Genomic DNA, 25899 nt, shown 5'->3' on the forward strand with positions numbered 1-25899 from the left:
AGGTTTGTACCTCTTTAGCAAAAAGAGCCTCCAGAATTTAATGTAATACCTGTTTAAGATTACAAGAAAAAACCCATATCCGAGACCTGTTTTCTCCATATACAGTAGTTAACCACTTTCTAGGGCAAAGCCATGTTAACATAGTAATAGAATATTTAATATACTTCAAAATCAAGTCATTATGATGTCAGTGATTCATGAAACAGTTATACTATTGTGTATGATCCTCTAATTGTGAGTAAAAATTCTGATAAGTTTGATTATGTGAGCAGCTTATGTTTAAAAGGTTATTATTGTGCACTGATATCTGTAATACTGCAGTTACAGCTGCTCATATCTCACATGGGAAATCAAACATGGCTGCTACAGTGGATCTGAGAGAAACGGATGCTTTTCATATGTTGCAGCCTTTTAATTGGATTCCCAGTTTGATTGTTTTCCCCCATAAATCAGATCTCATCTAATAGAGAACTGACTCTGATTGCATTGCAGATTAGGACAGGTGGGCAGCCATATTTCACATTTTAACTATATACTTAACACACCACATCAGTTAAAAGCTTCCAAATGTAATTTGTAGTTTACACTAGTTGAGGCTATTGATTATTTAGTAATCTTTATTTAAATAGATAAAATTACTACTCCAGTGAAGCATAAAAACGTAGTGCCTTATCTCTATTCTTCCTGACCAATCACATTTTCTGGCGTTAAATATCATCTGTCATCACCATTATTTGCAGCGATAACAGAGTAATTTATCAATCAACTACAGCCAGGACAAAGCTGTAGATGTATTATAAGTCGGTATGGCAGAGAAGCAGTATTAGCGCCGTTATGTGCTATGCTATGTGTTATGTATAAAGGAGGAGATGTGTGTTACATGACGGGAGCGCTATGTGCCCCTGTCATTATCCGCACTGCTATCTGTTACATAGCGCGTTGATTTTGTGGGCCAGAGGTAAAACTGAACCGGAACGGGTCGTAACTGCGGAACTAACCCAGAATGTGAGCCCCGGAGCTGCATTGGGATGCCGGGCGCCCGCTGAGGTTGTGTTACCAGCGGGCGCCGGCACCTTCCCCTTAGCAGCAGCCAGAACTCTCTTCTGAGCTCCAGCTTCCGGCTGTGTTTGGCTGTGCGGCGCTATGGGAGAGACGTCATGACGTCTCTCCCATAGATCCAAGGAGCGGGCAGCCAGGAGGAGGGCAACGGTCTGGAAGCAGGAGCAGGGCTGGTAATATTGTGTGTTGGTTTTTTGTTTTTTTGTGTGTGAAGCGGTGCAACTAGCAGGCATCTCTACCTGGGGCATCTGTACAGGGGGCAGCGCTACAAGGGGCATCTGTACTGGGGGCAGCTCTACTGGGGGCATCTGTACTGGCAGTGGGGCATCTCAACAGGGGGCATCTGTACTGGGTGCAGCTCTACTGGCAGTGGGGCATCTCTACAGAGGGCATCTGTACTGGAGGCAGCTCTACTGGGGACATCTGTACTGCAGGCATAACTACATGGAGCATATGTACTGGGGGCAGATCTACAGGGGTCATCTGTACTGGGGCATCTCTACAGGGAGCATCTGTACTGGGGACAGCTCTACAGGGGGCATCTCTACTGGTGGCAGCTCTACAGTGGGGCAACTCTACAGTGGGGCAGCTCTACTGGGGGCATCTGTACTGACAGTGGGGCATCTCTACAGGGGGAATCTCTACAGGGGGCATCTGTACTGGGGGCAGCTCTACTGGGGACATCTGTACTGGCAGTGGGGCATCTCTACAGGGGGCATCTCTTCATGGGGCATCTGTACTGGGGACAGCTCTACAGGGGGCATCTCTACTGGTGGCAGCTCTACAGTGGGGCAACTCTACAGTGGGGCAGCTCTACTGGGGGCATCTGTACTGACAGTGGGGCATCTCTACAGGGGGCATCTGTACTGGGGGCAGCTCTACAGGGGGCAGCTCTACTGGGAGCATCTGTACTGGCAGTGGGGCATCTCTACAAGGGGCATCTCTACATGGGGCATCTGTACTGGGGACATCTCTACAGGGGGCATCTCTACTGGGGGCAGCTCTACAGGGGGCAGCTCTACTGGCATTGGGACATCTCTACAGGGGGCATCTGTACTGGAGGCAGCTCTAATGGGGGCATTTGTACTGCAGGCATAACTACAGGGGGCATCTGTGCTGGGGGCAGCTCTACAGGGGGCATCTGTACTGGGGACATCTCTACAGGGAGCATCTCTACAGGGGCATCTGTACTGGGGACAGCTCTACATGGGGCATCTGTACTGGCAGTGGGTCATCTCTACAGGGGGCATCTGTACTGGGGGCAGCTCTACTGGCAGTGGGGCATCTCTACAGGGGGCATCTGTACTGGAGGCAGCTCTACTGGGGGCATCTGTACTGCAGGCATAACTACAAGGGGCATCTGTAGGGGCAGCTCTACAAGGGGAATCTGTACTGGGGGCATCTCTACAGGGGGCATCTGTACTGCAGGCATAACTATAAGGGGCATCTGTACTGCAGGCATAACTATAAGGGGCATCTGTACTAGGGGCAGCTCTACAGGGGGAATCTGTACTGGGGGCATCTCTACAGGGGGCATCTGTACTGGCAGTGGGGCATCTCTACAAGGGGCCTCTGTGCTGGGGGTAGCTCTACAGGGGGCATCTGTACTGGGGGCAGCTCTACTGGGGGCACTATTAATGAGGGCATAGCATAGGGGGCATTTAATAAGGGGCATCACTCCTGGGGACTTAAGGTGCACTTCGTCTGGGGGAACTGTATAAGGGGCACCAATACTATGGGCTCTACATGAGGGGCACTACAACTGTGGGCACTACCACTGCAGTGGGCATTGCATAAGGGGCAGTACTACTGTGGGCATTGTATAAGGGGTGCTACTGCTGTGGTCCTTATGTGTATTAGGGGTGCTACTATTGTGGGCATTATGTGTATTAGGGGTGCTACTCCTGTGTTCATTATGTGTATTAGGGGTGCTACAACTGTGGGCGTTATGTGTAATGGGGGTGCTACTGCTGTGTGCTTTGTGTATAAGGGGCACTAATGTGTGTCATAACATGAATAAGGGATATTACTATGTGGTGTAATTCTTTTTTGAGACTACGCCCCTTTATTTGCACTGCGTGCCTAAGGCGCGCACATTCCCTTTAGAATGGAGGTGCTGGGGTGGGGGGGTGAGTTCCACCACCTCTCCAGGACCTCTTTAAACACTGTTGTGGGCAATGTATGAAAGGTCAGTAGCACCAACCGTTCCGACACCTGCAGCTATTGATTTTGACAGCTGCAGTTGTCGTTGCTCTGGAAGGTACAGGAGGCATCATATTTTTTTAATCGTACCCCGCACCGCTGGAAGAGTGGGTGGATCACCCACATACCACACACTTTCTAGTGAAGTGAGCAGGATGGGCCGTTAATACCATGAATCCATGGCTATATATGAATCGGATGTGGCTAAAGGTATGTCAATTGTTTCATTTTAGCTCCGCCCCTACCAACAATCTGCGATTCACAGGGCCTATTGGCATGGCATGAGAGGAGGAAATCAAAGTAGGCAAGTATGAAGTAGCTGAAGGTGCACATATCTTGCACTGACCCCTCCCCCGCACCGAGTTGAAGACTTCTCCATCTCAGATGAAAAATATGTCCAAACGAATCTGTAGATCTGCAGAATCATAGAGTTAAGTGGCATGGCCTAGGAGAATGCCAGCATGGCAATTTATCTTTGCTCTAATATTGTGTGTTGGTTTAACCACTTGCCTGACATGGTCGCATCAGATGCGACCATGCCTGCAAATGCTCTATCTGACCTGGTCGCACAGGATGCTACCAGTCAGATAGAGAGTGTTAATAGTGGCAGGGAAGATAAACTTCCCTCCGCTGCTGCTGTCAGAGGCACCGGAAGGTCCCTCTGCCTCCCTGCACTCTCCCCTACTGATTGCCGTGCTGCCGATCACTGCTGATCAGTCAGCACGGCAGGATCCCCTTCCTCCAGTGGCTGCAGACAATGGCAGCTGCTGTGGAATATAAATGAACCCACCCAAGCCACCCCCAGACCACTCCTGTATACCTGCAGGCTGTCCCAGTTTTCAAAATGAATGCCGCGATGTTCCAATGGTCACAATGTTCCCAATCGATGTTGGGGGGGGGGGGGGATATAAAATAATAACTAATAAAAAAATATTTTCTTGCCTATTTTTTAACTAAAATCATTTAGGATAGGGCTAAATTCATGTTCTTCACCTAATTCACTCATAAAAAAAAACCCGACAATTTCGGAGCGGTTTTCTGCGAAATAAATCGTCAGTTAAGTGGTTAAATATATCAAAGTTTTGTTGCAACATATTAAACAATGTAGTTAATAAATGTTCCCATAGATCTCTTCTGTTTTACCAAGCCTTCATTCTTCTGTAAGATGCAGGCAATGTCATAATTGATTCAATCCAAGAAAGGGTGTGCATACAGTACTGTACTTGGGAGTGGATTTACTTAAAATGTCTATCATAGACTGTTCTTCATTCATGCGCATACACCAACATCCATAAAGAAATAACTGACACTGACACCAGGATATGTTTGCCAATAAAATTGTCAGCTTTTCTTAACACAAATGGTATGGTGGCAAGGAGGGACGGACTATTTAAATGTCCCTATTTATTCTAACCTTTTAACTGTGGCTGATCACAACACAAAAGGAGGCAAGGGCCCAACTTCAGCCCGGCCTCCATCGCATAATAAGGGGGGGGGGTTATTAAGGGCCCAATTTAAGCCCAGCCCCCATACATCCCAAGGGGAGGCTTTTAAGGGGCCCAATTTCAGCCCAGCCCCCCACTCATCACAAGGGGCCACCATGGGCCATTTGCCACCCCTTGTGTTCTTTCTCTTTATCGGGAATACCGTGGCCAACTCTCCACTCAAGGTATTCCCCAACTTCCACCCAAAGGTGCTCAGGTGTGTACAAACTCCACCGGAGACCGAAGCCCGCCTGGTCCGATGGAACTCCGGCCCCGTAATGTATCAAACTCCACCACCTTCACATCTCCTGAGCACCCATAAAACTCTTTAAATTACAGCCACAATTTCAGGCCGTCCCAACCCGCCACAGTTTAACGAAACCCCCGCCACCATACCTCTACCTTACAAACTATCCTTAACTACTCCTAAAAAACCTTCAACCTATCAATAGAACTCCTGAGTAAAAACCGCTAACCACAAATCTTCCATAAAAATTTCAATACCCCTCAAATTCAGATGGACACCATCGGCCATATAAAGATGAGGAGCAGAAACTGAAATTGAGGGATGTGGGACCACAAACCCCCAATTTTCGCTAACAGCTTTGCCAACCACAGAATTGATCCGGCGCCGGATCAACTCAATGGCAGCCGGTCTGTCCGCACCCCTCCACACTAAACGAGGGATAATCTCCGACCATCCTACACTCAGAAAGCACAACCTGTTCTGTAGACTAACTAAATCCCTAACTATGGTTTTACGAAGATCTAAACCAGACCTCCTGGTCAGATCATTTCTGGCAACATGAAACACCACCCTCAGGGGGTATCCCGACCTCTCCAACTGCTGCCAAAAAAGCGGGATGACTTGCTCCCACCGAAGTCCCCTCACTCCAATCCATCTGACCAGATTAGCTTCCGGGGACTGAAGGCACTTCACACCAGACCTTTCACCGTAATAAACGTATGAGTGCCCCATAATCCAAATCGGACACTCGTCCAAGCGCAAATCTGAAAATACAAAAGCATTCACAGAACTTATTGAACAAAAAACCCCTAACACCAAAAACTTGCAACAACATTACCCCGAAAAACATCCCTTTAAAATCTTGCTAAAATGGTTTATTATTTATTTATTAAATATTTTAATTTGGCCTCTAATGTGATAATTTTTGAAGAGAATTACTCTTCTTTTAACAAAGGGAGTTAGATAAGGGGGGGTTCAGACTTGACGAGAGGCGAAAAACACACCTGTCAGGCGGGTATGAACCCTAGGCTTAAGGCACCTGACAGGATAAAAAATTCCTCAAAACCCCCAAATATGGCGAGTGGCTGAAACCTCAAGTCTGATTTTTTTTTTTTTTTTTTTAAAACAGGTCAAAACCTGATATATTTCCGAAATACATCAGACTTCCACCTTCCCAAGGCTCTAATTTGCACGCTCGAACAGCCTTCCGCAGCTGCTGCTGTCGCCGCACCTATCCGAAACGAATGGGTACCATATCTCGATACCGGCAAACCCATCGTGCAAATACAACGTTCCATCACCCATCTAAATTGAAATTGAGTCACCGGCATACCATCCAAATGCTGCAACCATGGACCTGGCATATCAGACCTTGTTTTCACATAAATCCTCGCCAAGGACACAGGACAAATCTCTTTGTCATCCACACATCTCAAAATGACCCAACAACCTTTGCCCAATTGGTCAGTTTTGGAACGTTGTACTTTGCACCATAAGCCTCCCTCTTCCACTGACACGTGTTCACGAAGCATAGGTGACATTGCTGATTTCGAAGCAGCCACCAGTTCACTGACTCTAAAGGCCCCAAAAAAGGCCATAACGAAACACAATGTAAATAAAAGTGCTTCGTAATCAGATGCACAGACATCCTGCAACACGACCGCCATGCGGCGCAATATTGAAATGGTTATTGGTCTACGTGCATCTTGTACAGGGGGCATAACTCGAGCCCAACCTTTAATAATCTTTGCTAGAAAGAAAGACTTAGTAAAATCATGCCGGCCATAAAGTCTCAAGAAATAAGAAAGAGCAGACAGTAAACGTGTTACGAACCCTCTTGATCTGCCTGCTCTAAAACATTCCCACACATAATCCAATAACATTGCGTAATCGGTCTTACCTTGTTCCTGATGCAGGCGCACATATCTTTCCCACTCTCCCATGGCATTTCTGTACCCTCGAAGAGTGGAGGGAGCCAGGGCTCGCAGAGCTAAGCCCTCCAATCCGGGCGTATAACCTGCCAGGCATAAGACGGGCAAGGGTCACCAGATACATTCGCATCCGGAGCTAGCACCCTAAACCTGCGCCACTCGAAACGCGATAGCGCATCTGCCACGCCGTTTTCAATGCCCGGAACATGCTTAGCGCAAAAACTTATATTTGATTGGAGGCAGCGCAATACTATCTGACCCAACAATCGCAGTGCTGGAAGGCCAGAGGCTCTCTGACTGTTGACCGACTGAACCACCCCCAAGTTATCACACCAAAAAACTACTGACAAGTTGGCTAGAAACTCATGCCATAACTCCAGAGCCACCATTATAGGGAATAATTCTAATAATAACAAGTTACTAGTGAGACCCTCTTCCACCCAAGATTTTGGCCATGGGGAAGAACACCACCTACCCTCCAAAAATGCTCCAAACCCCGTGGAACCTGCTGCATCCGTGAATAATTGCAACTCAACATTGGAGATGGGTATGGACTGCCAAATGAGAACACCATTAAAGGTGGCCAGGAACTCTTCCCAAATGTGTAGATCCCTGCGAATTTCATTGGATAATCTTATGTAATGTCTGGGTTTTTTAACACCCGCTGTGGCTCTCTCCAACTTCCTGCTAAAAACTTTACCCATGGGTATAACTCGACAAGCAAAATTGAGAGACCCCAATAATGATTGGGCCTGTCTGAGCGTCAACTTGCCGTTTGCCAAAGCCACCATTATCTCTCCCCTTAATTTTTCTGTTTTTTCCTTGGGTAAACGACAACATCCTTCTATGGTATCAATCTCTATACCCAAGAATGTCAACACCGCTGTGGGACCTACCGTCTTCTCCTCAGCCACTGGGACCCCAAATTCTTTCTATAATGACAACGCATTTGATAAAATATTCCCACAAATGTCGGATCCGGCAGGACCCATGAACAAAAAATCATCTAAGTAATGAACAATTCCAAACTGACCTGTACTTTTGGAAATGCACCAATGCAGAAAACTACTGAATTTTTCAAAATATGAACAGGATATGGAGCAACCCATTGGAAGACACCTATCCACATAAAAACCGTCATCCAGCCGGAAACCTAGATAACGAAAAAATTCCGGATCAATGGGCAACAGCCGAAAGGCCGACTCTATATCAATTTTACTCATAAGAGCCCCTCTACCGAATGATCTCACCTTGGCTAAAGCGTCCTCAAAGGACTGATACACTACCATGGACAAACTTTCAGGAATTGCATCATTCACTGAAGACCCTCTTGGAAATGATAAATGCTGAATTAACCTGAATTTACCTGGAGTCTTTTTTGGAACAACCCCAACTGGGGACAAAATTAAATCAGGCAATGGAGGGCAACTAAAAGGACCTACCATCCTACCCAAAGCAACTTCCTTATCGACTTTTTCTTTTAACATAACTGGGAACTCCTGAGCCGAACGTAAATTGCAAACCCGACCACATTTAACTTGGCCTTTAATAGGCAACGGAAAACCTTTTGAGAAACCTAACCTTATAAACTCAGAATCGTCTTTATTTGGATAGTGATCCAACCAAAGCAATAATTTGTTCAACTTAACTGGAGTAGGTGCCCTACTTAGACACCGCCGCAGCTGGGATTCGTTGTTGCTGCTTGTGCCAACTACCTCTCCCACTAGCTGTTTGCTGGCAGTTTTTAATGGGATGGGTTCCTTCACAGCGGATACAAACATGCCGAAAACGACACTTGAACCCTAGGGTACATTGACTATTATTGAAGGCATAGCATTTGCCTGCCCGATTCTTACCCACCAACCATCTGTTACTAGAATTACCTCGTTTATCCCCCAGACCCTCTAGACCACTCTTAAGAGGCTGGGTAACATCTACAAAGATCTCCACATCTTTTTTACCGAAATCCATAATCTCCTTCCCATTTTGTTTTCTCCGAAACTCCTCATCATAGGCCCTCCATGCTGTTCCGCGCCCGGATCTGGCTAATTCGTGTAGCAAATACATATATTTAATAATGTTCATGTGCTCCTGAGGCCTGGATTCCAAATAACAGGCTGCAAAAATAAGCATGCCCTTCTGCCAGTTAGAGTAAGACTTATAAGCCTCCTCACCTATACCCGATTTCTTTTTAGCCGCTTCTAATGCTTTACTCTCTTTGCTAGTTAAAGCAAATATATTAACAAATTTTCCTTGTCTAATACGCTCCCTAATTCTAGGTCGTACTCCTCTCAATACCGCAGTATTAGCGCATTGCAAAGAATCCTCAGGACCCTCCTCCGAGGACATGCTGGAGCTACTATGTCTGCGCCTTCTTTTATGTTTTGCATTGCAACCCCTGCATCTGCTATCACATGAACCTGAGGACTCAGAGGAAGAAGTAGATGATTCCCTGTGACCTCTGCGCCTATGCTTACGCTTTTTTGACGCTTTTTTCCCCCATACTTTATCTGTAACTGCGCCCCAGTCTCCACCACTGCATCATTCTGGCGCGCTGCCGGGTGCACAACCGACTCACCATAAAGACCTCCCTCGTCCAGGGCAGACTCCACCACCGCAGCTGATTCCCCAGAATCGTCCTGTACTTCAGGGGCTGCAAAGGACTCCTCTGTAGAAATGCAAGGAGAAACATCTACCAAAAACTCATTAACATTCCTATTGCCCCTATTACTTCCACCCGATCTGGCCTGTAAAACAGCCGCCCCTGATTCACTAACAACATCCCTCTGCAAACCGACAGTATTCTCTTCCCTCAAAAAATTCCTTTCGATGTTATTAGCGTTCAGCACCGGGACCAGCGCTGATATAACCGAGGTGCATATAGACACTACCTCAGACGAGTTGAATCCAGCGCCATTACTTCCAAAACGTACCGCATCAGCATAAGACCTCCCCGGTACTGTGCCCCTCATAACACGTAGCTCCGGTGCTCCTTTCTTACCCCTAATATTACACGTGGCGGGCCTTCCTTGCTGTCTTCCAGCATTTCTAATACCCGATGTGCTCGCGCCCTGGCCCGCTACAACCGTGTCAGCGCTATTACATATCGTACTAACCGAACCCATTGTAATACCACTGCTAGGCGCCCCCTCTCCTTGCACCGACTCTTGTAACCTTGTACCTCTCCCGTTGTGCTCACCTCTAGTAAGAACCGAACTGCGTAGACCACCTCTGGCAGCCACGGCCGCCCACGGGGCGACCGCGGCGTACCTCATGCACTCCTGAGGTAACTCCCCGAGATGTTACCATTCTCCTAAACACCCCGTTCGACGACTCCGCCATAGCCCCCACACTTCGCGACATGTTGTTCACGGAAACTGGTTCTTTAGAGTAATTTCTCAAATTATTAGTCACCACAGCAGGTCGTGTCACAGACGCACTACTGACCCGGCCTCTGCGTGACGCAGCTTCGCCCGCCAAAAGCCTCTCAGGCGGTCGAGCCCGACCCCTGGTGGCGGCATTACCAACATTATTCCTAGCCTGACTTCTTGTCTGTAAAGACCGCTGCTGCCCCCTCCCTGTCACTAAGACAGCATCCCTTTCCCCGCTGTCAATAAAACGAACAGGGGGACGCACAGCACGACTGGGCCTCGGCATGTTAAAAGATAGAAAAGATAGATAAGAGAAAGTCCAAGAATAAAAGGAGGATGAAAAGCTTAAAGATTAGTAAAGATAGAAAGGAAATGAGAAGAAAAACACCACAAAATCACAAATAATACACAGTTCAGTACAAAACAAATACAGAGCACTTCACTGTTCAATTTTCACTGAGGAAAAAGAGGGGGAACCTAATCAGTCCTCTCCTTATAAGGACTAAGCCCCTCCCATCACCAGACTCCTCAGTCAACTCATAGGCCCATCGTTACCATGGATACCTCCACTTCTCCAGCTGTTTCATTCAGCCTGCTATTCAGAATTTTATGTCACTACAGCCATATAAAATGTCCTCCGTTCTCTAAAGCTTCTAAAATATACAAGTGGTGATATTGCCTATAGCAACCTATCAGATTGTGTTGATCGTTTTCCAGAATGCAACAGAGAACTGACAGCTAGAATCTGATTGGTTGCTATGGTCAACGCCACCACTTGTCTGTTTTAGAAACTTTTAGTAAATCTCACACTCACATCATTTTTGGAATATCAGCATTAACAGTTGTTAATTGACTTTAAGAATATTCATTAAACATATTAAGCCCCATGTATATGAGACCTGAAGCTCCACGCAGTTGAATATTATTGCTTGTACATTGCAGATTCTGATTTGAGGTGTACAACCGGCATGTAAGATCAGAATACTAAAAAATGTCCAAACAATTATTCTCCCTATGAAACATACACACCATTTGCAGGTGGATTCATAGTGTATGGGTTGTTCTGCAGTTCAATGTAAGCAGCCTGTTTTCTATTCATGCATTTGACAATGCATATCAAGAAGCCACATGAAATATATCTGTGTGCATTTTTATATGCTGGATGTGTCCACGTCTGCATAGCCACAGGCAATCCTCTAAGTGGCCCAGGGGATCTGCGTTCCAGTATTTGAACCGTTACAATTGTAGGTTTCTGAGGAACCCAAGTGGCTACAATGCAGCAAGGCATTCTGGGTAGTTACCTCCAAATAAGTAGCTACATTTACATTGATACTGTATTCTTATCAGTAATTATATGAATAAAAAAAGAAGTCAAGCCTATCTTGTGTAAATGTACAGACACTAGTACTATTAGTATTTATAAGGTCCTATTAGGCTTTCACTGTTCTCGCACCTTTTTTATCTCTTCAGCTTTCATCTGAACTCCTAATGTTAGGAAAGGTAATGAGAACTGCAGTGTAATTGCAGTATTATACAGCGCAGCTGCAATCAATATATATATGTATAGTTGAGCAATATAGATCCACTAAATCTTTGCCCTTGAAATATCAGAATATAATTGGTGCACTTTTCTTAGACTGTGGTTTGTTATTTCATTGGAGCAAGTTCTTCACAAAGTTTGTTTAGTCAAAAGGTTTAATCCCTGTGAAATCTGTCCCTTTCTGCAGCTCCCAGGTGGCCAGAGAATCATACAGTTGTATTCATTTTCTACCCCAAGTGTAACACCCAGTGTGTTTCTCTGCAGGATTAGGAAAACAAAATATGACTCAGGCTCTATTAATAGTATAAAACATTTTATCAACTGTGTTTCTGTGTGATGATTTATATTGTGCATTGGCATTCATTGTTGACGTAGAACAGAAAAATTAAACAATATTCTTAAGTTTCGCATTTCATGAAGGACTCCCTACCAGATTTCACCTTCTCAGTGTTTCCAGTATTATATAATATCACATACATGACATTGGGGACATTTTCTTGATTTGGAACATTAGCTGTTTAAAGTACATAGGTAAACACAGGGGCGGTCGAGCTGCCTGGAAACTCCACTTCCCCACAGCCTGGCCAAAAGGCAACACTACCAGTGGCATAACTACCAGAGACATTGGAGGCACTGGCCTCCGGGCGCCAACCAGCAGGAGGAAAGACAAAGGGGGCGGCTGAACTAGGACAGATCTCGCTCCACTCATTTCATAGTGATTTACTACAGTCACTGCTAACGGCTATCCTTGCACACAAACCACTTTTGTAGCCCCCATTGAGCTGAAGAGTCCTGGAATGTGTCTGATAACAAATCAAAGTGTGTACAGTGAGCTACAGCTCTGCTGTTGTGTCTTATATGACGAAAGAAAGGAGAGCAGAAGTCTTAAGGAAGTGCAATATTTGTTAAAATAAAACTTTTAGGGGGTATTTATCAAAGCTTGGCGAGAGATACAGTTGTGAGAGATAAAGTACCAATCATTCAACTTCTGGCTGTTATTTTTCAAACACAGCCTGTAACATGTAAGGCAGAAACTGATTGGCTAGTACTATATATCTCACAATTTTATGTCTCAAACCAAGCTGTGATAAAATCCTCATTCAGAGTTCTAATTATTATCATTTGCAGCCAGCACCCAAAAATAAAGAGTCTTTATTGCCATAATTAGCTGCAATCAGGAATCTTTATTCTTCTAGATGTACCACTGGCAAGTCGCCAGTAAAGGGGCTTCAGGAGGAGCCATTCCCGGTAACCACTGAGAAGTAATGTGATCACATTACTTTCTCCTTTGCCCCCACTGGGGGGCACCACCTTCTATTTTACATCTGGGCGCCTGGTATGAACTTATGCCCCTGGACACTACATAAGTATAAAGGGTGGAATGGAGTTGCTGCACATGCCCAGTGGCAGCAGATTTTCCTACCAAGTCTGGTGTGTGTGTGTGCGCGCGTGTGTGTGCGCGTGTACAGTATGTGTGTCTGTGGATCTGAGTGCTCAATCATCGCACCACTGAGAGAATCTGGTCATTACCACTCCACAAAATTATTTGTATAGCCACCTTTCAGGGTAGGTGGAGACAGGGGAATAAGGTCATCTCGGGCATCCCGGAGGCAAGTAAGAGCTTAGAGCCCTCCCCCTTTCCTAAATAAGGGAAAAACAAATATGGTATCTATGAATGTGTATGTGTGTGTGTGTGTGTGTATATATATATATATATATATATATAGTTTCTGTCACACTCTGTCTCTCCCCCCAACTGCATCACTCTGTCTGACTTCCATCCCCATCTGCACCCCTGTTTTCCACCCATCAGTGCTACTTAGTCTTCCCCCTATCCACATTGCTCTGTCCCCCCATCTACACTGCTCTGTCTCGTCCATTGAATCAACACCACTGTTACCTTATCTGAGCAGCTTTGTCTTCTGCTCAGACCTTCAGTTGCATAGACTGCATGTGTGTTGCATAGACTGCATGTGTGTATTCCAATGAGCACACAAATCTGTGAATTAGCAGCTCCACCATTGTGGGCGGGATGTACTAAAGGGAAAATGTGATTAAACCCCCCCCCCCGTTTTCGGGGGTTTTATTGCATTTTCGTATGTACTAACACCCGGCCGCCACATTTTCGCCCATGAGGGTATCGCCATCTTGGGATGGCAATACCCTATAGAAGCCTATGGGCTTCTTATCACCGGCCGCCGCAACCCGCTGCCTCTGCATTTTCGTATGTACTAACACCCGGCCGCCACATTTTCGCCCATGAGGGTATCGCCATCTTAGGATGGCAATACCCTATAGAAGCCTATGGGCTTCTTATCACCGGCTGCCTCTGCTGCCCGCTGCCGCTGACGCCGACCCCCCCCCCCCACCACCCGGCACACCCCTATCTCCAGGAAGCCTGGACCCGGAAGGTAAACTCCTCCTCCCCCTAGCAACGCAGCCGGAGGTACTTCCAGGTGCAGGGAGGAGGCACCGGAGACAGCCTGCTGCTGCTTCCCGGCATGGGGGGAGTGTGGAGAGCCTAGGGATGTGACGGAGATCCCCCGCTCACTACCTCACAGGTATCGCGTGGGGCCTCCTTCACCGCATTGCGATGTTGAGGCGATGTATGTTAATACATCCCGCCCTCTGTGAGAGTGCTGAATATGCACTTACCCACAGGGTGTGATGGCATGCCATATCTGCATTGCGCAAGGAACACGCACATTAAGGCGTAAGCCTTAGTGATCGGAATTTAATTGCGTTTTGGAGTTTAAGTGGAAGAGTTACAACAGGTTTCTGAAATGCCAGATCATGTGCAAGAAGCCTTAATGGGACATGTGAAACAGTAAGGTTTTTTGTCTATGGAATATATATATATATATATATATATATATACATACATACACACATTCATGGATACCATATATAAGTATGTAGGTCGTGTGTGTTATATATATATATATATATATATATAAAACACACACTACTTACAGAATAATATAGATAGCACTCTCAGATGGTCTACAGGGACCACAGTGAATTGGCAGGGTTCCAGCTGCGCTGTGTGACAATGGCTGGTGGGTCAGGATCAGACTCACGAGATTCAGCCATCTGCAGCATGCAAAATCAGCGTTCACCAGCGGATCCCATCTCACAGTCCAGCAGCAGCGGCAGGTGCACCATCACTTGTTGAGTGGCAACAGGCAGTAGCCATCCTGTCCCCTATTGCAGGTGTTAGCAGGGCTCCTGGGATAGAGCCGATTAACTCTGCAGCAGCAACGGGTTTACGACAGAGCTCCATTGCAAGAGCAGCGGTTGCACTGGGATCCACACAGGTGCTGCTGTACATACAGGTGCGCCCTCAGGGCTTGGAGTCTTGAGGTAGGAGTCTCCATTACCTCTGGGAGTTCCACCCCTGATTGGAGATCAAAGAGGAAGCAGCACTATAGCAGGTGCTAGGCCAGAGCGGTGTATTGACTGGTGTAGGCCAGAGAGGTGCATTATAGACACAATCTCAGCAATGCAATGTAATAGAATGTTCCTCCATCAATCTCAGGATTTATTTAAACCACAAATGTTGATAAATAGATCTAATTTAATAGATTGAAACTAAACAGGAAGGATTGGGCAGTACGGATGGTGTAATGGTTAGCATTACTGCCTCACAGCACTGAGGTCATGAGTTTGATTCCCACCATGACCCTAACTCTGTGGAGTTTCTATATTCTCACCGTACTTGCGTGGGTTTCCTCTGGGTACTCCAGTTTCCTCCCACAATCCAAAAATATACTGGTAGGTTAATTAGATCCCAAAAAAATTAACCCTAGTGTGTGTGTGTGTGTGTGTGTGTGTGTGTGTGTGTGTACATGTTATAGGGAATATAGGCCCTCATTCCGAGTTGTTCGCTCGCAAGCGGATTTTAGCAGATTTGCTCATGCTAAGCCGCCGCCTACTGGGAGTGAATCTTAGCATCTTAAAATTGCGAACGATGTATTCGCAATATTGCGATTACACACCTCGTAGCAGTTTCTGAGTAGCTTCAGACTTACTCGGCATCTGCGATCATTTCAGTGCTTGTCGTTCCTGGTTTGACGTCACAAACACACCCAGCGTTCGCCCAGACACTCCTCCGTTTCTCCGGCCACTCCTGCGTTTTTTCCGGAAACGGTAGCGTTTTTTCCCACACGCCCATAAAACGGCCTGTTTCCGCCCAGTAACACCCATTTCCTGTCAATCACATTACGATCGCCAGAACGATGAAAAAGCCGTGAGTAAAAATCCTAACTGCATAGCAAATTTACTTTGCGCAGTCGCAGTGCGGACATTGCGCATGCGCATTAAGCGGAAAATCGCTGCGATGCGAAGATTTTTACCGAGCGAACAACTCGGAATGAGGGCCATAGATTGTAAGCTCCACTGGGGCAGGAACTGATGTAAATGGCCAAATATTCTTTGTAAAGCGCTGCTGAATATGTGTGCGCTATATAAATAACTGGTAATAAATAAATAATAAATTAGGTGTATTGCACAATGCCTAATGATTTTACTACCTTTCTCTGCACTCCGTTGGTGACTTTTAGTTTGCAGACCATTTATTGGCACAGATGTAGTATAGACATATTGCACAGTGAGCTTTCCAGCACATTGCAGTGAGAGGTTGGAAAATCTGCCATGAATGATTTCCACAATTTTAACCTGTTATCCTAAATAATTTATCATCTTTTTGCACAAAATTGTGTTTTATTTGATTCATTTTATGGTGTATTTAAACTTAAATGACTAAGTGTCACTGATTGGAGTATTATAATCAGGGTTATGAATGAATAAATTGCTTACGTTCCTAGGATCCTTGTTTTGATTAATGAACTTCTATAAATCTGGATTTGAGTCATAGCTTTGTTTCGTTGATTGTTTTTCTCTGACGGTCCCCTCCTCTTGTCTAGGAAAAACAAACATGGCTGTGATATCTGTCGCTGTAAGAAGTGCCTGGATGCCCCATGCAGCAAGATCTGTCCCACGGGTTTTGAGCAAGACAGCCACGGATGCCTTATCTGCAAGTGTAGAGGTAAGTGTAGGTCCTCACCTCCCCTTCTACAGTATTCTGCATGTGACTTAAAGCCCCCACCACAGAATGTGTACAAAACCTACTGTGCGGAAAACTTATTAAAATATGGAGAGAGATAAAGTAATGATAGATAAAGTACAAACCAATCAGCTTCTTACTGTCATTTTACAGAGTGGGTTTGAACAATGACAGAAGCTGATCGGTTGGTACTTTCTCTACTTTATCTCTCTCCAATCTTTGATAAATCTCCCCTTCTGTGATAGACAATATAGACCCTCCTGTGCTCGTAAATATAATTTTCTGCCACGTAACCCTATTTAATAGAACTTTGTTTTCCATTTATAGTCATTTCATTTTTAATTACTGCAGTCTAACGAAGTAACCCATCATGGAGTCGACAATGACTTTTTAATGAGCAGATATTGAAGCCAAGTGTTTCTGTACTCATTCTCTTCCAGTTCATTTTTAATTACTACTAAAATTCTAAATATTTCTTAGGTTTCTTACATGCTTAGTTTCAGAGATTAATCTTGTTAAAAACTCAGTGTGATTAATTACCCCCCCCAAAAAATAAAAAAAATAAAAAACTTCCTTTACTGCATAAAGGTTTCAGGCATAATGTATCACTAGTAATATGACCAGAGCCCCCACCTGGCTAGAAGCTCTGAGAGATGCACCAGGCAGCTGATGGGGGCGGGGCAGATCATCCGCGTCATTAGACCAAAATTACGCAATTATCAGAGAATAATGTTATATTGTCCCCCTTCCCACAAACTGCAATTACTGGCAATTGGACCATCCTGCCCACTTCATTAGGAAGTGGGTGGGATGTGGGCGGAATGCTCACTCTTCCGGGAGCCAGAGGTACTCTTCAAAAATGTGTAGGTTCCGGGCAAGTACAGTAGGTAAGTATGCCTATAATCCACAATTACAGTTTGCAGTTTAACACATATAAACAATGTCAATAAAAAAATGTTAGACAATAAAACTAAATGTCTATGGTTATTATGGTTTTACATCAGAATTGCAACATAAAGCAATGTCACATAACCCTTGTCATGACAAGACCGAGGAGAATACCCTGTACGCATCAATGAAGTAACTTTGGGCCTGATTCATTATGGATCACTAATGTGATCCTCAGTGCAGATTCCCGATGTTCGCAGGATCACTTCATTAATAATGCGATCACTTCAATAAAAATGCAAACGCCTCTGCCTGATTGAGAGTCTGTCATTCGGGAAAACAGGCGGGTGTCACCCACATTTTCTGGGAGTGGCGAGGCCAGGGACTGCATCGCTAGACGCATTTTTTTTGGCCCTGCAAGACGCACTGATGGCAAGGTTGAGTAAGCTGAAGCTTACTCAGCCTACCGTTGCAGATGAACATCATGACTGATGATCGCGATGTTCATCACAGATGCAATCGCATCGCAAATGCATTGCTAAGGACTACAATAGCACATTTACAAACTTTAATGAATCAGGCCCTTTGTTGCTTATGTGACACCACACGTTCTTTATAGCTCTCATTTCTGGTCATTAAACAATACACGCCAGTGTTACTATTTTAAGTCTCATAGACTAGTCATACCTTTCATTCTCTGAAAGGGACAAAGTAATTTGTTAGAAAAATACAAATTTCACAATAAAACAGAATGTACAGGCAGACTTTCATACAGTATACACATGATATAACATGTACCTGGAGTATAAGCCTTTCTGGTTTTTATTAGTAGACCTGGTATATAGGCACTTGCTGTTTGTTCTATACAAAATAGAAGCTCAGAACTGATGACCAGTGACCAGTAGGAAAGGGTGAGATTTCTATGGGATATCACCCACAAGAACAGTACATGGAATAGGGGTCTGTGATCATTTATACCCCTTTTCCACTAGCTCAAAAAACACGGGTAAATGCACAGGGGTGTACATTTACCCGTGTTTTTTGCTAGTGGAAAAGGATCCCTCTGCAAAAACCCGGATCAAGTGACCCGGGAATCTTACCCGGGTAGCTACCTGGGTAGGATCCGGAAATGATCCGGGTAAGGTTGTAGTGCGACACAGCTCCCGTTTACACTGTGTGGAAGGCCATCATGTGATCTCCCAGCGCCGCCCCTGCCGCATCACCAGAGCGTCACCACCCTGGCAATATGCCGAGTTGGGTGAGTGCAGTGGGAAAGGGAGCTCTGATGTGGGTCGCAGCCGAGTAGCTCCCATGTCAGGCTCCCGGCTGCGACCCACATCAGTAGTGGAAAAGGGGTACTAGTAAGAAACAGGCAAGGGCTTTGAGTTCAAAAGTCTATCCAAACAGATACAATGAACATTCTCTCCATACAGAGACAATGGGGAAAATACTTAATTGCCTTTTTACAAGGAAATAAATAAATCAAACAGATAAGAATGTGACCAATTACTGTTCAACAGTACAAAAAGGATAAAAATGAACCCACACTATACTCAAAAACTCTACGAAAAGACAGTTAATTTCCCTTTTAATTGTTCCCAGTCAGAAGTACTACAGTATGTGTCTGTTTTTACGGAGACTGCACAGTTTGCAGATTACATTTAAATCAATTGCACATGGTTTATTAATGAATGAGTTTTTATACAAAGGATGATAAGAATTTTATATACAATAGGGATCAGTTCATTACTGTGTGCTATCGTCCATTACAAATAATTAGTTAGTTATTGATTTCTTGAGGAATGGCTTATCTTAATGGTTAAAAGATTATTTTTATTAAAGAAAATGACAGAACAACATCAGGCTTTCTGGAAAGATGTGTTGTTACAGCTTTTAACTGATTGCAGGCCAACATTAAGAAACAAATATTTAAAATTAACGTAATTTTTCTTAGTTTACTAGAAATCTCTGACATCTCTACAGCACAGGGCAAGATTCTTGAGACATAATAATATTGGGGGTAATTCTGAGTTGATCGCAGCAGGAAATTTTTTAGCAGTTGGGCAAAACCATGTGCACTGCAGGGGAGGCAGATATAACATGTGCAGAGAGAGTTAGATTTGGGTGGGTTATTTTGTTTCTGTGCAGGGTAAATACTGGCTGCTTTATTTTTACACTGCAATTTAGATTGCAGATTGAACTCAACACACGCAAATCTAAATCTCTCTGCACATGTAACATCTGCCTCCCCTGCAGTGCACATGGTTTTGGCCAACTGCTAAAAATTTTCCTGCTACGATCAACTTGGAATTACCCCCATTGTGCGGGCTTGTAGTGAATCGATAGGCTGCATTCTCACAAATAGTGTTTCTTCAGATTAGGAGTGAAATGTATCGAACCTTGGAGAGAGAAAAAGTACCAACCAATCGGCTTCTAATTGCTGTGTTACAGGCTGTGTTTTAAAAATTACAGTGAGCTGGTTGTTTTTTTGGGTGGAATTCAATTAAGTGTCAGACAGATTCTCCAGGACAATCTGCCTGACACCAGCCACACTTTACAATGGTGGGATCTTGCTCAAAGTGTTCGCTACCCCATAGGCAGTGAGCACTTTTTGGCAAATGGCAAATCGGTCATTTAGCCGGTCAGTTGAGGGGGGCGAATCGGGCTGCTATTGGTGGCAACTACAATTCGCCATATTCACCCACAATTGAATTCCCCTTAAGCTTTCCCCACTTTATCGCTCTCCAATGCTTAATACGTCTCCCCCTAAATGGCTGCATCCATTATTTGTCAGTGAGAGTAGCAAGGGCTCTGTCCATAAGATTGGACTGAAAAATATATTTTATGTTCATTACATCATGAATGAAAGTGTTGAAGAACTATCTTTAATAAATTTAAAGAAGTATATCTTCTTTATTTGTTAATTCAGTTCATCATTCTCAAAATATCTAGCTAGTTGACTGAATAACGTAACTAGATTTACTGTACACTTAGGGAACGTGAAATTGTTGCTTGCATTCAGTAAATATTAAATCATACTTTACTATAAAGACTTGCTGCAATATTGTACATGTTAGCCAACATTTCCCACACCTGGGTTGTGAACAGGGAGAGCGCCATCGTCACTTTCACACGTGGTTAACCCTTACACATCTGGAAAAGCTGCAATGTTTTTGGTGCAATAAATTGCTAGTCTATTTTAGAGCAACAATGGTAAAAATGTAATTAGTAATAGTCTCTCACAATGTGTGAAGCCCAGAGGGCCCTTTCAATAAGCAGCACACATAATTACTCTGGTGGCAATAGAAGATAGAAAAGGTCAGGTTTAACATAGTACACATGTTGATCATATTTTGCAAACCAGATTGAGCCTTGTGGTAAATGTTTATCTTGCAGTTTGGTAGCTCACATTAGTAAAAACCATATGTGCAGTTTTCAGTGTAGGATTTACATCTGGCGTCCTCTTGCCATGTTTTAAGGCCTTTTGCTGCAGATGGTCTAATTTAGATTGTCCGATGTCGCAGGTGGCTGAGAGACAGTTTGATGCTGCCAGGCTGGCAGAGCAATGGAAGAGATTTTGGGCAGCAATAAAAATTCTAAATATAAACTTGTAATTCAGCCTACTCAGAGCAGATAGAAATTAATAAGAATATCTAACTGCTGGTACTTAAATAAAAAAGAGCAGAGGATTGTGTATATTTTCGTGTAATAGATTTTATACACATTCAATTATGAATACTCAATCACTTTTCTTAAAGCAGTAGCTAGTGACCCCACTGAGTCCTCTTGCTTCTTTGAGGGGCACTGGTTCCTAGAGATTTCATAGGACTGCCTTCCCATAAATATTTATGCCCAAAGAATGGCTGCCTCACCTCTGTGCACAATGGGCCTGATTCAGTCACCCGCATCTCAACCGCATCTGTGGCTGCATTCCGTGCATGGAAATAAGTGCAGATCTACACTGCTATTCAGAGTCAGACTTATCTTTGTGGATGCACCATAATGTTGCGGTCACCACTATAAATGCACACTTTCACTGTCCCCATGCCAGGTATAGAGTGTAATGGTGTGTACACAAGGTGAGATATTTTCTTACAATTTTGACTATATAGTCAAAATCGTAAGAAAATTTAGTGCAGATCGCAGGGTGAAAGTCACCTTGCGATCCCGATTCGATGCCGATGCGCGGTCTCGTGCGGTCGGCATCGCAAGAATAGATAGACTGTGCAGGCAAGTCAATTTTGACTATATCATAGAAGAGATAGTCAAAATGGACAGTTAGCCAAAATCGCACGTAGTCAGTATCCCAAGCACAGTCATTATATGCTTGCGATGCCGACCTAGCCCCTGTCGCATAGTGAGAATCAGGTTTAGCCCGAATCTCACCGTGTGTATGCACCATAATGGGTAAATTTTACTAAGATAGGAGTTCTATTTAAGATGGGATGTTGCCCATAGCAACCAATCAGCTTTTACTTCTCATTTATCTAGCACCTTCTAGAAGTTAATACCTGGAATCTGATTGGTTGCTATGGGCAACATCCCATCTTAAATAGAACTCCCATCTTAGTAAATTTACCCCTAAGTCTGAAAATAATAGATTTGTGCGTACAGATCTGAATAAGACGCAACATCGTTAAACAGGCACGGCACAAATCAAGCTAGTCTAGTGAAATGCGTAACAAAGTTGATACAGTACCAGATGATCAAGACACTTTTGTAGTGATACCATATGGACGAATCCTCAATAAACTATGTATTTAGAAGAAGTGGTACTGACTATTCAATTGGGGGAACCTGCACCAGAAAGGACATTGTTTCCCTTTGGCGATTAGCTGGCCTGGAGAGAAGTGGTATGGTGGGAATTGAAGAAATTGCCGAGAACCCCAGATAAGCTCACAATCATTTTTCACAATGTACGTATACATGTGGCTTCTAGGTATGTGACTTCCTCACACAGGTATAAAGCACTGTGGGTGCTCCATTGTTTTTGTATGTTATGATGATGAATTTGAGGCAATTGTCTGTAAACCATTGGCCATCGAGGACAAGAGAGTTTAGGAACCTGCCAGATTAATGAAGATGTAATCAGTGTGTGGTGCTGTTTGGTACTGTACTGTTATCTGACAGATCTTCATGGGTGGATGTAAGTTCAATGAGAAGCTTAGAGAGGTGAGGGCATGTCATAATTTTTCAGTGTTAGATCTCCTTACACAGAGCCCTTACTAGTTACTGACATTACTACAAACCACTGTGCAGAATGTAGACTTATAACATCCGTTTCACATTTACTTACAGAAGCAGCAGAAACTGTTGTGCCGCCGGTCTTAACAGGCACCTGTCTGTCAATGGATGGGAGACGACATGAAAACGAAGAGAGCTGGCATGATGGTTGCCGCGAGTGCTACTGTCATAATGGACGGGAGATGTGCGCATTGATAACATGTCCTGTCCCTGGCTGCGCTAGTCCCACTATACTTCCAGGACAGTGTTGTCCCTCATGCCCAGGTAAATGCTTTATACCATTGCTGTGAAATCTGTCTGTCATGGGAGACAAGTGTTACCATAACACACATCTTCTCCTTAATATCTTAACAAGTCCAAGTTCTATGGAGCATTTACTGCTAAACAATTCTGTGTTCTGTCTGTAGAAATCTTCTTGATGCTCATTTTATTTGAGGTGGGGAAGGGGGCGGCGGGGGGGGGGGGGGGGGGGAGAGTGCGTGTTCACATGTTGAATCAATTGCTTTTTATTTATTTTTGAATCATGAAAAATATGTTCCAGGTTAGTGATATAAACCCTTTGGCTAATACTTTGTTCTGATGTTACAACAATTATTGATAACAAAGTAAGCCTAATCCTTTGCTAAAACGGAACAAGAAATCTTTTGATAAACAAGACCTCTAGTTTCTTACCTCTTTTTTCTTTTTATTGATTATGCTACATAAAATGATGAGGCTTTAATGAAGATGAAGTTTGAGGAGCTAGATCTTAAACACAACTGAAACGTGTAAATTCTAATTGTCTGTTCCTTTTTCTTACATTTACAGACACTTGCACACTCATCAGAGAGAACCACTTATACATAAAGGGCAACATGAGGGTTCTTCTTAAATACTCAGAAAAACATAGAAAACCACCTAGCGCCATGATTTACTGCTAAACCCTCTCAGAGGCAGCAAAGGGATACTTAGCCATCTCTGCAATGAAGGGCCCCTTCAGTGCGGGCCCTTTGATAGATACAGGTATTGGGCTTTTCTGAGTCTGATAAATAGAGTCCCTAGGGTTAGTAGCAAATACAGATACATGAGTGCAATTTGGCACCTGGACAATGTGCTGCAAATGTGTTGTCTGCGGTATTGCACGCAGGGAAAGATTCTGCTTGCTTGTACACACAACAAGCTTATAATGGGTTGTTTTATTTTCACACTGCAGTTTAAAATTAAACTACAACGTGCCTCCTCACCAACTCTGAATCCGTTAACACATTTTAAACTTGGGGTGCAAACTTTTGCCAAGATTCAGAATTGCACATCCCAGCTGGATTTACCCCTAACTCTAAATAACACTCATTGGGGTTTATTTATGAAGTGTCGAGTTGTAAAACCTGGCGCTCCTAATTGCGTTAATGCACAATATTTAAAAGGGCAATGCTTTTAGTAGCCTTGTCTTGCTAGTAAACACAATGCCCTTTTAAATATTGGGCAGAAATACGATCAGAAGTGCCGGGTTGATGTTTCATAAATAAACCCCATAATCTTTATTAAAAGGCAATCAGACATATAAAAGTGATTCATTAAATCTCATCCTGGACAAGGGCCTTATCCCTACTGCTAGAAACCAATTAAAAGTCATTCATTCCTTATTTGAGTAATTCCTCCCTTGAAATATAATATTTGAGATACGCACATTGAAAAGATTATCAGCAGGGGAAAATGTTTGATTGATATTGTAGCCTAGTATATTTGCTGTATGCAGCATCCCTCTTATAGCACAGAAACCATTTGATTGATTTTCCAGTGCATTGAGTTTGACGAATATAATGAGTTTACTTTCTGCTGTTTGTACAGAGCAGAGGTATACAGTATGTGGTTCTACCAGCTCTGTAATGCACTGACAACCAATACACTACCAAATCTACCAGTACCATCATTAAATAACAAAATATTCATAGTTATATTGCTAATAACACTTAAATGGTTGTAAAACAAGCAATCCAAGTCCCTTTAAATTGTTCATCAGCTAACACATGTAGGAAAGCAGCTGCTGAGACTTACTGTTCCACATCAGCTGACAAGCCATAGTTTGCCCAATTCAGATTTAAAGCGATCCGCTAGTCGTAATGATGATGAACATTGAAGTGACTAGTAATATTTCTGTCTATATGCTATTTATATACTGGTAAGGCAGACCAACTGTAAGTCTTTGGAGGGAATTCAAATATTTGAAAAGTCGGTTGGGTGGTTGGTTTTCCCTGTCTATTAGATAGGAAAAAAATAGACACCCGACTGGCTTTTCAAACATTTGAATCTCCCCCTTTGAATCATTGGATGATTCGATATATTATCTCACGCTAACAGAAGCAAGAAAAGGGGGAAGAAAGTGTCACCCAGCTACATTCATCTTTGTTGGTGATCAGCTGAAATGCGGTTTGACTTCAGGAAGAAACGGCAAGCTAAAGAACAATGATAGACTGATTAATGTTACTGCCCTGCCTTACTTAGCATTAGCTATGGCAGTGCGCAGTCTGAGTCTTTGGAGAGCTTGGCTGAATCCTTAAAGTAGTAGAACAAAAGGAATTTAGCCTCTTTTACATTGCATCCCCTTATTCAGTCTGAACCTTCTCAGCTAATGATTGTCTTGCGAGGTAGCTGCAGCGCTGTAGATAGTGAAATAAGAGGCACTATTAATCAATGCCAATGAAATGCGTAAGACGCAACAGCTTTCCGAGACTCATCCAAGGTCACTGGATCCTGAAAGCCAATGTTTTTCAAGCCTGAGCCACAGAGCAGCTCTGTCAGTTTATTTTCAACAGTTGCAGAAAATAACTTTCTCTGAGCGTGGCTTTTAGATTATGTGTCAAATAAGCACCATTTTCTAATCGCACCTTA

The 25899-nt window shown here is 43.9% G+C and overlaps 1 protein-coding gene across 2 annotated transcripts in view; it reads left to right on the forward strand.

Annotated features, from left to right (window-relative positions):
• Window positions 1-25899, forward strand: part of CRIM1 (cysteine rich transmembrane BMP regulator 1) — a 960049-nt gene that overhangs the window by 828720 nt on the left and 105430 nt on the right. For both annotated transcript variants that reach the window (XM_063917972.1, XM_063917971.1), the window contains exons 10-11: window positions 16760-16881; window positions 23086-23295. In XM_063917972.1, the coding sequence (XP_063774042.1) occupies window positions 16760-16881; window positions 23086-23295 (332 nt within the window). The remainder of the gene's footprint in view (window positions 1-16759; window positions 16882-23085; window positions 23296-25899) is intronic.

The sequence above is a fragment of the Pseudophryne corroboree genome, chromosome 4, assembly GCF_028390025.1.
Source record: "Pseudophryne corroboree isolate aPseCor3 chromosome 4, aPseCor3.hap2, whole genome shotgun sequence".
In the NCBI taxonomy this organism is placed as follows: domain Eukaryota; kingdom Metazoa; phylum Chordata; class Amphibia; order Anura; family Myobatrachidae; genus Pseudophryne; species Pseudophryne corroboree.